Raw genomic sequence first — 14,003 nt, forward strand, 5'->3', positions numbered from 1 at the left:
GAACACAAGTGCTTCCCTTCCCCAGGAAGATGCCCTCGTGCTCCTTTTCTCTGGTGTGCTGTTTCACGGGTTTGTCCCTTTTTGTGAGGTCTGCAGACCCTCCACCCCTAAATCCAGCCCGCTTTCCCACACCCTGCCGCTTTCTCTCCTCCACGGGGGCACAGCCGTGGTGGCGCCTCCCCGGCCCACTCTGTCTCCGTCAGCGAGAAGGTGGGATGTCGGAGGCTGAACATCTGGCGGGTGGTTTGGAAGGGCCGGGGGTGGGGGTTGGGGGGCGGTGAACGCCGCAGTGAGTGATGGCATTCAAGTCTGACATGTGCTTACGTGGCCGGGCCTCCCTTTGAAAGCCGCCAGACGCTCCTGCTTGCCAGGAAAAGAGGTCTGGCCGGTTTGGAGAGGGTCAGGAAGAGGTGGAGATAACCACCCTGCCAGCCCGCACAAGGGGGACTTTCTTAGGGGGACTTTCTTGAGCTGCCGGCTCGTGGTCCGGCACCACAGTGATGGTTACCTTGGGGGAAGCCCTCTGGCAATAGGAAATGTGCATGCTGTGGCGGTGTGTGTTTGTGTGTGTGTGTGTACACATGTACGTACATACACTTACTGCTCCTGAAGTGATGGAGGGGTTGTGGGCAGAACCCTCTTTGCTTCCTTCCTGTTCGTCTTGTCACAGCTTCTGTTCAGGACGGAGGAAGGTGGAGAGCAGCACCATCCTCTGAAGCGGAGCTCCGGGTCCGTTTCCATGCTTGTCTGCAACATTTGGAAGAGATCACTCTCTTGTAATTGAACATTCCTGGATATGTGTATTTTCTTTGAAACAGCCTCCATACGCTTAGGAAAAAGTGGTTATTCTGCCTTCTCAACAGTGGTCTGCACCAGACTGTCTCGTGTTATTTTCTTGGTTTCCTGAACCTGAAACATTGAAGGAGAATTCTGAAAGTTTGGAAGGAAACCAACATGGCATATGGGATTTTCCTTCTCTCTCCGGGAGCCCACACACAAGAGCAGATTCTGTCATACAGAAACAAGAGATGAGGGATTGTTCTGTGGTTCTGATACAATTGCCACGTTCTTGCGAAGTTACGTCATGAGAATTGCTTTTTCTTCTGCGGTGTTTTGGTTTCCAAGGAGGCATTAGCAGCGTGTGTGTGTGTGTGTGTGTGTGTGTGTGTGTGTGGTGAGAGAGTTGGAGGATGGAAAGATGGGGTTTTGGTGTGATTCGGATTAAAAAGCCAGGCTCAAAAAGCTGGAGCTCTCCCCATCCTGCCAGCCTGCCCCTGATCAGCAGGGGCCACAGTCAGTACAGGCAGGTAAAAGTGCACCCCTGAGTTAGTTTCATTAATCTCTTGGTACCTCCATTTCCTCACCTGTGAAAAAAAGTTTGTTAATGCATGGAAATCCTTAGAGCCTGAAACGAAGTGATAGATAGTGGTGTGGGAGTCCCTTGAGGCCAAGGGCTGGTCTGATTCCTCTGCACAGAGCAGGGTTTGGGCAGTTTCACCAAGTTTGCTGAACTGATGAGGGAGTGACCAGGGCACAAGACACCGTGGCTGTGGCTGTAGCATCAGGGCCATCCGGGAAGACAAACTCTGTGGGGGTCCCTGCCTAGCTTATTGGCTGCTGTGTGTTAGGATGCACACGGGCTGGGGTCAGGTGAGGAGGGGGACCTGCCCCCTTGTGCTCCTGGCACACCAGCACCTCAGGGTGCTTTCATGCCCCAACCTGCCTCACTTGCTGAGGGCATCCTCCTTGCCCTCGGCCGCCCTTTCCTTGAAGCGCTCCCACTGGTCCTTCGAGACCCAGCTCAAGGGTGCTTGTCAGTGATGTCTTCTTTGACCCCCAGGGTGAACCTGTGATCTGTTACAGCATGTGTCCCCGTGAGCAGCTACTTTGGGGAGTTCTCCCCACTACGCTGCGGGGCCCTGGAGAGCAGAACTGGTCCTCCAGCGGGCTGGGTGGGTGACGAGTGAATGAATGAACAGCTGAGCAGCGTGTGTAGCTGTTACCCACTCGTGACAGCCCCAAGCTTAGAGGTCATCCTTGGTTCCTCTCTTTTCTTCTCCCCTCCCGTGTGGTCCATCAGCAAGTCTTGTATCTTTCCCTCTGGAACCTACCCCGCCATGTCCATCCCCAACCCCTGTGGCTAGCAGTCTATGCCGTCATCCTCTCCTACCCCAGCTGGCTCCGAGGCTCCGGCTTTGTCTCTTTTCATTCAGTTCTATGCCGAGTAGCCAAAGTGATCTCACAAACAGTAAGATCAGATCCTGTCACTCCCCTGCTCACAGCCCTCTAGTACACCAGAGGGTTCCCACTGCACTCCGGATAAAACCCACACTCCCGCCGTGGCATCAAGGCCCTTCGTGCTCTGGCCCCAGCCTGTCTGTCCATTGCCTTCTGCCCACCCTGGTCCATCTGCCTCCATCACAAGCCTGCTAAGCTCATGTGCATCTCAGGGCCTTTGCACTTGCTGCGCCCTCTGCAAAGAACACATGCTGGTTTTTATGGGCTGACTGCTTCCTGAGGTTTCAGTCAAATTTCACATCCTCAGAGCGTCTTTCCTTGACCACCTGGCAAATACCGTCCTCCACCATCTTTTAGTTTTGGGAGACACTTCTCAGTATCTGAAATTATCTCCTTTGTTTCCACGTGTGTATTTTCTTTCTTTTTAAATTTTTTTTTTATGTGTATTTATTTTTGAGAGAGAGACAGAGCATGAGTGGGGGAAGGGCAGAGAGAGAGGGACACACAGAATCTGAAGCAGGCTCCGGGCTCTGAGCTGTCAGCACAGAGCCTGACACGGGGCTCAAACTCAAGAACCATGAGATCATGACCCGAGGGGAAGTCGGAAGCTTAACCGACTGAGCCACCCAGGCGCCCCGACCCATGTGTGTATTTTCTGACTTCTACACTGGAATATAAGTTCTCTGGGAGCAGGGCCTGCTGGTTTTGTGTCCCTTAGTGCCTGGAACAGGGGTCCTGAACCAGGCATCTGTGAATTCGGATGGGAAAAATATGACATCTTTATTTTCACCAACTTCTCACTGAAGTTTAGCATTTCTCTCAGTTACTAACACAGACAATGAGTCACAGTAATAGTAGCACTTGGGACTTTGTCACCAATAAAAATCACAGGTATTTTCATATCACATAATAATTATTGACCTCTTAGAATATCCATACTCATAACTACTTTTAAATTATGGTAGTTATTCAACCTCCCAACGTATCTTGTTATATCATGCAATAATAAAGAAATATATATATTCCCTTACATGGAGAAATATGTTATTGTATTATAAATTATTTTAAAATAGCTATAGTTTAATATAATTGTTTTCCTGGGTAATCCTATGTAGTTGGTTTCCTGTGTGATTTTATGCGTTTAAAAATACTTCTATGAAAAGGGACCCAGAGCCTTCACTAGGCTGCCAGAAGGGTCCAAGGCATAAACACGGTTAGAAGCCGTGGCTGGAACAATACCTATGTGAAGTAGGAGCTCGACGAATGAATGGTGCTTCTCTTTCCCCATTCAGATGAGACCCTTGTGTTTTCATGGTCGGGTTTGTGGTGGCGTGGCATGGATGTGGTGTTTCGGAAGTAGCCCTGATCAGGGTCTTTTGGAAAGCCCCTCTCACTACCTGACACTACGGAGCCGGGGTTGGGAGCCAGGCCCGCTGCTGTCCTTTTCTTTCAGACACAGCCTCTGCCTTCAGCCTTTTCGTGCATCTGCTGCCTTCACACTCCGGCCGACTGTCCCTGCAACCGGGCAGATGCCACCCCCCTACAAGTGAGGGCAGAGTGTCTCGGTTTGGTTGACCAGCAGAGACTGGCATCTTAGCGTCCCGAGTTCCCAGGAGAATCAGGTGGCCACTCTGGTGCAGTCAGTCTGGCCTGGGAGGCACAGTCGCCGTCCTCAGGGGCCCTCCCAAGGGGTGGAGAAGCGGTTCTCCGGGAGGGGCCTAGGCCAGGCTGACTCCCTTGATGGGAGTCTGGTCCCCGATGAGGAGTTGGGGCCTGGCCAGGTCTCAGGGACTGAAAGTGGATGGGTGGGGGTGTCCCTGGGCCCTGGAAAGATGTTCTGTTCTGCTTGGTTCTGTTATTTCTTAGTATGTGAAATATCACTTGTCTGAGACATGCTGCCCACGAGTTAGGCTATTTTTGTCCATGGCGAGACTTGCAGGAGTCAGATCTGAAACAAGCGCTCTGTCTTTCTTTCCAGCCCAGGCTGCCCGTGGGGAGCGCAGGGCTAACACGCTGTGGCTGCCGTGCTCTGTGTCCAGGTGGGCCCGAGGGGCGTGCAGTAGGCAGGTCAGGCCTCCGGGAGGAGGAGCTGCGCTCAGACACCTGGACTCAGCCTCCGCTGTCCGGTGGCCTGGCATCCACAGCTGGGAACCCCTTTCCCGCAGTGGAGGCCTGTGGTTTCACAGAGCGTGATGCCGTGCTTTCTTTAAGCTAATATTTTATTTGTTTATTTTAGGAAAAAAGAATAGGCATAAATGAACAGAACTGTAGGATTAGATTAACACTCACAGTAACCAGTAACTGGGATTGAGTGCTTGGTCTGTGGCTAGCCCGGGCCGAGTGTTTCACATGCATTTTTCTCACAGGGTCCTCATGGGCTCTTGGAGGAGGCCCAGGCGCTGGTGTCGACGGACCAGGGTTTGAACACCCCAGTCCCACTGCTCAACTAGCAGTTGCATCACCTCTTGGTGCCTCAGTTTCCCAGAAGAGTCTCCCCTGCCTGGGGTTGTCGTGAAGACAAAATGAACTAAAAATGTAGCACTTAGCCCAGCTTCGCGCAGCTGCCGCTCCCTGCGTGTGCTGCTGTCGGTGTTGGACGGGGGCACCTGAGTGCGCCCCCCCCAGCGATGATGGAGAAACGGGCAGAGGTGGTAGCGTCCTTCGGACGGGATGCAGGGGGTGGGCGAATGAACTGTCATGGAAGAGGGCGTGAGAACCAAACGTGGCCTCTGTGTTGAAGGGCTATGTGACTTGAGGGTTTCTGGTGTCGGGTGAGTGGGGAGAGCCAAGGCCTCTGGTTTGGGCTCCATGTTGGGCCCCCCCGGGGCAGACCCGCAGAGTACCAGGCATACTGTGAAAGGACCGAAGCTCACATCAGCCCGGAACTGATGCAGGTTGGATCCACAACATCATCACACAGCATCAGGCTGGCTGTCTCCCATGCCCTCTTCCCCTCGTGACTCTGTCAGGCTTGGGTTGAGTCACTTCAGTATGGCCCGAGCTGATCTGAACAGAGGCCATCCAACAGGCTGGTTGCTTCTGGCATAGAGAGCCTGGCTGGGTTGGCCCCGACTCCCAGTCCGCATGAGTTGGTTTGTCCGGTCTGAGACAGCCCTGCAGCTTGAGTCAGTCTCATGCTGCCTCTTTGAGCTCTTGAGCCTTACTCTCAGCCTCAGTTTCTGGATTTCCCACTTTGAAGTCTCTAGGTTCTCACGGGGTGTCTGTGGGAAGGTCTCATCTGCCTGACTCCTGGGAGGCCTTCCCTTTGCTCCAGACGCGGGTTCCCCTTCTCTCAGTCCTGTCTCTTCTGCACTGGAAATTCCTCAACGTCTTTTTGCTTATTAATAACCCTTCTCTCGGGGCACCTGTGTGCCTTAGTCGGTTAAGTGTCTGAATCTTGATCTTGTCTCCGGTTTGTGAATTCAAACCCCACGTCGGGCTCTGCCCTGTAAGCTTGAAATTCTCGTTCTCCCTCTCTCTTTTCCCCACCCTTGCTTGTGTACACACGCTGTCTGTCTCACTCTCTCAAAATAAATAAATAAACTTAAGAAAGTAACTCTTCTCTTGTCATGGGCTAACATGGTTTGTTTTTGCTCTTTTCATATTTCTTTGATTATTTCAAAGGGACGTGGAAGGGAGCAGTTAAACATGTGAGTTCAGGGTGCCATCGTGAAACAGCGCTGGTGGCTGCTGCTTTCATTGTAGTGTAATTTACATACCGTAAAATTCACCCACTCCAAGTGTGTGATTCTGTGATTTTGAGTGAATTTACGGAGCTGCGTTTAACAGTCGTGATGATCCTGTTTTAGAACATTTCCGTCACCTCAGAAAGATCCCTGTGCCCGTCTGCAGTCAGTCCTGCCTCCACCCCAGCCCACCGCTGATGTGCTCCTGTCTCTATGAGTTTGCCTTGTTTTGGCATTTCATAAAAATGGCATCCTACAGTACAGTCTTTTGGGTCTGACCTCTTTGACTTAGCATAATGTTTCTGAGGTTTATTCATGTTACAGTTTGCATCAGTATTTCATTTCTTTATTACTGAGTAGTAGTCCACGGTAGGGAAATATCTCATTGTTTATCCACTCACCACTGGAGGAGCAAGGAGCGTTTAGATTGTTTCCAACTTTTGGCTCTGGTGAATAATCCATGTACATGTCTTTGTGCGGACATATGCTTTCATTTTTTTAAAAAGGTAGCTACCTAGGAGTAGAATTGCTGGTCATTTGATAAGCGTCTGTTCAACTTTTTAAGAAACTACCAAGCTGTTTTCCAAAGGAGTTGTACCTTTTACCTCTTACCAGCAAGGTTTAAGGGCTCCATTTCTTCGCGTCCTTGCCAGCGCTTGGTTTTGTCTTTTTCATTATAGCCGTCCTGGTGGGTCTGAAGCGCTGTCTCATTGTGGTTTTGCTTCGCCTTTCCCCATGGCATTCCCCTCCTTTGACATCTGTATGCCTTCTTTTGCTAAAGGTCTCTTGGCATCTCTCACGCAGCTGCCTTCCAAACCTGCCCCAGCCACGGCTCGGGGTCCTGGGTGACCGCAAGCACGGCTCCTCCGAGGACAGAGGGATTGACAAATGGCGGTTCTCAGCCCGTCCCCTTTCCCTGCTGGTGAAAGAGGAGTTTGGCCTCTGCTGCTCAGTTTTTCCTCTGAGGAAAAACTTTGCCGACCTGTGCTTTCCCCCCCTTCTCTTTTGGTATAAAAATTATCAAGCATTCAGAAAAGTTGAGAGACTAGTGCAGTGAACGCCTGTCAATAGATGTCAGGCGTTAGCATTTTGCCATAGTTGCTTTATCTCTACTTCAACGTATTTTGCAGACTGATCGGAAACTAAATTGCAAACTCATTTTAGCCCTGAATTCTGCCACAGCGCATCGCCCGGACAGACTTTCTCCTACTTAATCTCCCCACTGATACTGTCACGCCCCAGAAAATTAATGGTAATTCGATATCATCTAAAATATCCGTATTCAGCTGTCCCTGGCTGACCCCCAAATGTCACTTATAGCTCAGACTGGTTCTTCTCAGCGTTTGGGGGAGGAAAGGTGGGAAGGCGGACGGCTCACAGGCTGTTGCTCAGGAGGAGATGGTTGGCGAGGAAGATGGCGGAGAGGTTGTGAGGGAGCGGCCATCGTGGCTTTGGAGATGGGGGCGGACGGAGCCTGCAGCACCCTTGGGCGCACGGACCTTGTCGGGCGTGCGACTCTGTTCTGTTCCGAAGCGCTGCTCTGTGATGAGCCCTGGGGCTGAGGCTCCAGCAGGTCACAGGCAGGGTCGAGATCTTTTCCACCCATCTCCAGACGATCTTCCCCAGTGAGCTTCAGGCGAGACCTTGCTCTCCAGGGTGGGTTTTCTCACGGGCACCGCAGACTCGGCATATATCCCAGATTAAATTCATCATCTTCTTCACAGATCTGCTGCACCACCTCTGTTCCTGCCCTCGATGGGGGACACGCCGTCCTTCTGGCACCTCAAGCCAGACACCGTTCACCCTCAGCTCATCTACCCCGATCGCCCTTCCCCATCAGTTTCTGTTGATTTTCTGTCTCTGTTGTCTCCCAGTCTGTCTCCTCTCTGACTCCACTGCAACAACCTCGCTTAGCTCAGGGGACCTTCATCTCTGGCCTGAATAAATGCAGTTGGCTGCCGGCTGGTACCTGACCTTCTCCTTTCCTTCCCTTCTTGCACCCTCCCTACTCTCCTGGTCACTTTCCTGCTAAAGAGCAGGTGGTGGCTGCAGCTCCGTGTCGTTGACTGATGTGATAAATGCCCTCCTAGAGGCATGTACGCGTTGGCACGAGAGCATCTGGTTCTGGTTCCAGTGGTCCAGGCTCGGTAACCGGAGGAAACGACATTTGAGCAGGGTCTTGAATGATGATGGGATGGTGGGGCTGCGTGACTAGAGGCCCCAAAGCATGAGTTACTTAACCTCTCTGTGCCTCAAACTCCTCACACCTAATGTGGGAGCGATAGCACCTACCTGAGGCGGTTGTGAGGGTTAGGTCATGTACGCAAAGTGCGCGGCATGGGGTGAGCGGTATGCGAATATTAGCTGTGATCACATTATTACTGATGAAACGGTCTTGTGCACAGGGAAGCACGGTAGGAGCGGTTTGTACTCTTTCCCTGCTTTCTTTGAAAACAAAGGTCACAAACTCTAGTGCCTGAGAGGGCCAGGCATGCACCCAAATGGTTGCACAACCCAGGTGCCGTCCGGAAGGCACTTGCTCCAGTGCGGGGGCAGCTGTTGCTCAGCTCCGCTGATGCTCATCAAGTAGCAACGTGGGCCCAGTACTGCCAGGTAGTTTCATTTTCAAGAAAGGCTGGAAATCCATAATTCCATGTGAAGCTTTCTAATTAAATGTTGTTGATGAATTTTAAAAATACTAAAACCTGTACAAGCCCAAGAAACGATGTCTGTGGGTCATACTTAGCCTGTAGGCTGCTGGCTTATAAGCTTTGTTTATGAAGGTCTCCCCCGGGGTCTAGCACAGCTCCCCCTCCAGGGTGGGTTGAAGTTGGGTTTGAAGCTGGTTTTTATGAGCCCCTTTTTCCTTGTAGGACTTCTCCAGACAGGTTATGTCACCGACGGAGGCTGCCCTGAAGCTCCCTGTGGCCCGGAGACTATGTACAAGAGGAATGGTCTGATGGCTAGTGTGTTGGTCACCTCCGCCACTCCACAGGTACAGGGGCTGTGAGAACTGGGGCATTTGGGGGGCAGGGGGAATCCTTTCAGCTGACCTAGTCCCCAGCTAAGTTGTGGGCAGCAGGGCAGCAGGGCTCCGTGAATACCACCATTTTTAGCGCTCCCGTGGCCCCTGGCCACACCAGGCGTGAGATGTGGGAGGCGGTCAGCCCTGAGGATCAGTGTGTTTTCTGTGGTGGTTCTCTTCAAAGATAAACTGTCACCTGCCCGGTCCGGTCATAGCAAGTGCCACATTCCATTTTGGTGGCACGATGGGATCAGATCTTTCCCAAGAAAAGCTGCTGCCGATTATAAATAAGTCACACATTCCAGAATGAAGTCAGACAGAAGTGCTTCCAACTGGCCCAGTGTTCTCATTTGCCTTATTCAGTAGGAAATGGCTGCAAGGACTGGTGGTCTGAGAGTGGCCTGGGCGGGGGCTCCTGCCCTGGGGGTTTGGGAGCTTGTTTTCCAAGTGCGTGACGGGAGAGAGGCGTGCTAGGAGGAGCGGGTGTCAGGCCCAGGGATGCCACCTTGCTGAACGTGTAACGCGTGGCTCCTGTGACAAGCTGGCAAGGGAACACTCAGCGTGGTGAGCTTGTAAGTCCCTCACGGTTGAGCTGGGCTTTTGAAACGATCCTGTGTGATCAGCTAGAACTTCACAGGAACCAATTCGTAGCTTAGAAACCTTTAAAAAAGTCTTTATTTTGATCTCTGCCTCTGAAAACACACTTGTGAGTACCTTTTCAAATTCCCTGATGGTGCCGGTATAGATTTGAATAAAGTCCCTGCATTGTCATCAGCACCAGCACTGATGTATTTGGAGCAGCACTGGGTTAAGTAAGGCCCCCTGTGTGAGTGTGTGTGTCTGGGGCAGATGTAACGGGGTGTTACAGGGAAGTTACAACACCTGAGGTCCCAGGAGTGGACTGTGTTCGGTAACTGGAGGAATCAGACTTCTGTTTGCATTCACAGTTTACGTTCCATCTCGAGTAGAGTTTCTTTCTTTTCTGATCTCTGTGTGTATGTGCATATATATACACCTACATATACCCTTGTACGTATATACTATGTGTAGGTACGTCCATATGTATATGTGCACGTGTGTGTATACGTGTATCTGGAACATGGCAAGTACTCCATAGTTAGCGAGTGAAAGAACACATGTACTCAATTGGTTTTGGTGACTGAATGACCCCACACACATACACCCCATAATTCAGCGTGTATTACACACCAGGCCCTTGCCTTGCATGTTCCACAGGCATTATCACACTAATCCTCACACTCACCCTCACCCCCAGTTTATAGATGGGGAAACCAAGGCAGGAGGGGAGGACTACACTGGCTCAAATCACACAGCTGGTCAGCAGTGGGTGGGGATTCGGAGCCAGGCTTCCGTGACTCAAGCCAGTGCTCTTAACCACAATGACACTACACTGAGGAAAATCACTTAGCCTGCTTTCTGGAAGGTGGTTGAGGAAGTGCAGAGTGATTTACCAGTAATCACCTGCTCAGGCAGGGTCTGTGCCTAAAACTGAGGGGCGGGACAGACTGCCAATTCCAGAGGCACTTGGGATTAGTGTTTGTTACTTTTCAGAAGTTAAGCACAGATTCTCCTCAGGGGAGAATGTCCCATCAATTCGTGGAACTTTTTGTTTTAGTTGAATTTTTATTTTAATCTTTGTTCATATTTTTGAGAGAGAGAGAGAGAGAGAGACAGAGAGACAGAGAGACAGAGAGAGAGAGACAGAGTGCGAACAGGGGAGGAACAGAGAGAGAGGGAGACACAGAATCCAAAGCAGGCTGCAGGCTCTGAGCTGTCAGCACAGAGCCCGACAGGGGGCTTGAACCCACGACTGTGAGATCAGGACCCGAGCTGAAGTCAGACGCTCAACCGACTGAGCCACCCAGGCGCCCCATTCATGGCACTTTTAAAGTAGCCATGTCCACCCCACCCACGCCCCTTGAATCGGCGTCTCCGGGGGAGGGGGATTCTGCCAGCTGCTTTGTAAGCTTCATTTTATATAACCCGTCCCACAGTCCTGGGGAGTAGGTCCAGCAGCTCTGTTTTACAGAGACGGGGAGGTCAGGCAGCGGCTAGTGCGGGGCTGGCATCCCAACCAGGCCTGATGTGAGAGCTCTTAACCCTACGATGTGCTACTTCAGGTCACCTCAGGCTTCTGGGTACTGTAACCTCGTTTGTAGAACGTTCAGATGACACAGGCCTGTTGGAACCTACAGGTTGGAGTTTCTGCGCTTCCTTTTAACCTCACATTTTCAGTTGTTGACTGGTGGTTTCCCTCACTGGCCTAAAAACACTCCAGTTTCCAGTAAGATTGCAAGGTTTTTCCAGATATAGCCATTTTGGAAAGAGTGAAATAAAGAAGAATTAATAAAAGCATGTTCTCTAAATCCCGGTCCAAGATATTGAGGTTAATGGAAACCACAAAGTCCCTCTTCATGGGTTGAGACGAATAAAACCATTTACAAATGGGCACAGTTTTTGGGTGGTAATCTTGATTGGTTCCCCAAAGTAGAATTTGATGAAATTAAATAAAATCTAAGAGAAGGTATGTTCAACATTCTGGGATCCCCGCAGTGTTGGGTTTCATGAAACTGGCCACATTTGGGGAGTTTTAACTTGCTCTTTTATGGGAGACACTTTCTCTACATGCAGGGCCCAGGGTGTTCTTAACGAGGGGCTCTACCAAATAGAACTTTCGGGCCTGTCTCCAAAGCCAGTTGGTTACGTCTCACCTCATCAGCTAGCAGGCTTTGAATTCCAAGTGTCCCCTACATGAAATAAGCCTTGAGGGCCAGTTTAATACTTTGTGTAAGAATTTCCTGCAGTGACTTCAAGAAAAAAACAAAGGTGAAACCAGGTGATGTTTGAAAGACGTCATAGAACAGACGATTGCCTCAGGCCTCCTGAGGTGTGAAGGCCTGCTTCTCTCTGAAGGAAGAGTGGGCTGAATCTTTTTACCCCACCAGCTACACAGCGGGCTGGAGGCAGTCTGGGGTAGTGATTGAGGGGGGATGTGTCTGGTCTCACATAGATGCAAAACTAGATTCATCTCCTGGCTCTTCAGTTTCCTAGCTGCGATACCTTGGGGAGGTGGCATGGCCTCTGCTTCCTAATCTGCAAAATGGGAATAAAAATAGTGTGTGCTCAAAGAGTTCTCAAGAGATTTAAACAAGAGTATTTGTATGGACCAGGGCCAAGCAGCGAGCAGTAGCAGCTTTTGTCCCTGCATGGTTCTGTCACTCTCGTGTCCTCGGTTCTGGGTGTGGGGGCCAGTGATTCTGGGGTCAGCCCGACTGCTCAGGTGGTACCCTCTCTCCCTGTCCTCCACAGGGCAGCAGCAGCTCAGACTCTCTGGAGGGCCAGGGCTGCGACTATGCCAGCAAGAGCTACGATGCCGTTGTCTTCGATGTCTTGAAAGTGAGTCCCGAGGAGTTTGCTGTAAGTAATACGACAGCTGTGGGTGTGTGGACACCAAAACAGTGTGATGGGGGTGGGGGGCAGCGAAAAGTTTCTCCGGTTGGAAACAAGCCAAATGCCCCATAATAGGGACCGTGGGATAGAATATTCTTTTTGAAATGCCAAGCAGCATTAAAAAGGATGCCATCAATCTAGAAATTAACCACCTTGGAAGTCATGCGCAGTATATATGGAAAGTAAGTGAAAGGAGCAAGTTATGGCACAATTAATAGAGAACGGTGCCGTTTTTAAAAAGCATGTACAGCACACACACGATTTATATTTGTGTAGGAAGAGGTCTAGATCTGATGTTTACATAGTCCTAAATATCTGGATATAAATAGCCAAACGTTATTTACTGTAGTTTCTGGTTGTAGGGTTCTGGTTAATTGGAATTTAGTTTATCTTCTTTTTCTTTATTTGTAAATTGTACATTTTTACAGTGACTGTTTTCTACAATGGTAGAAAATAATATTTTGTAATAATAAAGTTTTTAAAAATTGTTTCTTCTCCAACAAGTGTGTCTGTGCTGCTCTGAGGGGCAGAGTTGGCTCCTTGTTTCGCCAGGACTTGGTTTCTTCCTTTTGTACTTTGAGGGTGAACAGTATATTGTCCCTGGGGTGACCTTGGGCCTCATTGCAGGTACTGTCCCAGGGCAACCCTGGAAGTGTCTCCCGCCACGCCCACTCCTCCCTGTCCCCCTTGCCGGACCAGGCTTTGTGCCCTCCAGGGTGCTGTGGGAGTGCACTGGGCCGCATCTCATCATTCTGCCATTGTCGGCCTCCGCGTTTATTTTGTGCCTTGCTGAGCCTGGCACGTGCGTCACCTCCTTCAGCGTAGCCAAGGGATCATATAAAAACCTGTGTAAAACTCTAGCAGCTGCCTTGTAGGAGAATGAGACCCTGTGTTCCTCAGGAGGCCTCCAGTGCCCCCTGGGGTCTGGCCAAGCCTCCTCTCCTGCCCCCATCTCTGCTCCCCAGCTAGACCTCTGCTCCTTCTTTCTAACCCAGACTCACCTGGCATCTCCCTGCTGCAGGGCCCTGCACGTCCTTTCCTTCCCTCCTACTGGCTCTTCTCTACCTGTCTCTTGTCTCTGTCCTTGGACTGAAGTGGCCTCTCTCCATCCCTCTCTTTTCCCTTACCCTCCTGCTCCAGCTTCTTCAATTTCTCATTACTACCCAACATTTCACACCATAGAATAACAGTTGTGCTCTGTCTCCTCCACCAGAATAGAAACTCTTTAAGGACAGGAACTTATTGTGACTTGTTCATTGCTCTTTCCAAGGTGCCCAGAAGAGTGCCTAGCTCATAGTAGGTAGTCAGTGAATACATGTTGACTGAAAGAATTCAGTCTTCAGAGTAACCCAATGAAACAGAATTATTAGCTCCTGATTTTCTTTCTTTTTTTTAATGTTTTAAAAAATTTTATTTTATTTTATTTTTTTATTTTTGAGACAGAGAGAGACAGAGCCTGAGCAGGGGAGGGCCAGAGAGAGAGAGGGAGACACAGAATTTGAAGCAGGCTCCAGGCTTTGAGCTGTCAGCACAGAGCCCAATGCGGGGCTCAAACTCACAGACTGAGATCATGACCTGAGCTG

At 50.5% G+C, this 14,003-nt stretch overlaps 2 protein-coding genes across 10 annotated transcripts in view; one reads left to right on the top strand and one right to left on the bottom strand.

Moving 5' to 3' along the window:
- RPL12 (ribosomal protein L12) overlaps positions 1-14,003 on the bottom strand; it is a 534,927-nt gene that overhangs the window by 108,760 nt on the left and 412,164 nt on the right. Inside the window, exon 6 of one of the 2 annotated variants that reach the window (XM_049638031.1) lies at positions 7,576-7,706. The exons of the other annotated variant lie outside the window; for it this stretch is intronic. Within the exon in view, the coding sequence (XP_049493988.1) occupies positions 7,591-7,706 (116 nt within the window). The 3' untranslated portion in view covers positions 7,576-7,590. Of the gene's footprint in view, positions 1-7,575; positions 7,707-14,003 lie in introns of those variants that run through there. 2 annotated transcript variants of the gene reach the window in all.
- RALGPS1 (Ral GEF with PH domain and SH3 binding motif 1) overlaps positions 1-14,003 on the top strand; it is a 271,670-nt gene that overhangs the window by 37,267 nt on the left and 220,400 nt on the right. For all 8 annotated transcript variants that reach the window (XM_049637854.1, XM_049637835.1, XM_049637824.1 and 5 more), the window contains 2 exons: positions 8,798-8,919; positions 12,280-12,387. In XM_049637854.1, the coding sequence (XP_049493811.1) occupies positions 8,863-8,919; positions 12,280-12,387 (165 nt within the window). In that variant the 5' untranslated portion in view covers positions 8,798-8,862. The remainder of the gene's footprint in view (positions 1-8,797; positions 8,920-12,279; positions 12,388-14,003) is intronic.

Source organism: Panthera uncia, chromosome D4, assembly GCF_023721935.1.
Source record: "Panthera uncia isolate 11264 chromosome D4, Puncia_PCG_1.0, whole genome shotgun sequence".
NCBI classification, from domain to species: Eukaryota; Metazoa; Chordata; class Mammalia; order Carnivora; family Felidae; genus Panthera; species Panthera uncia.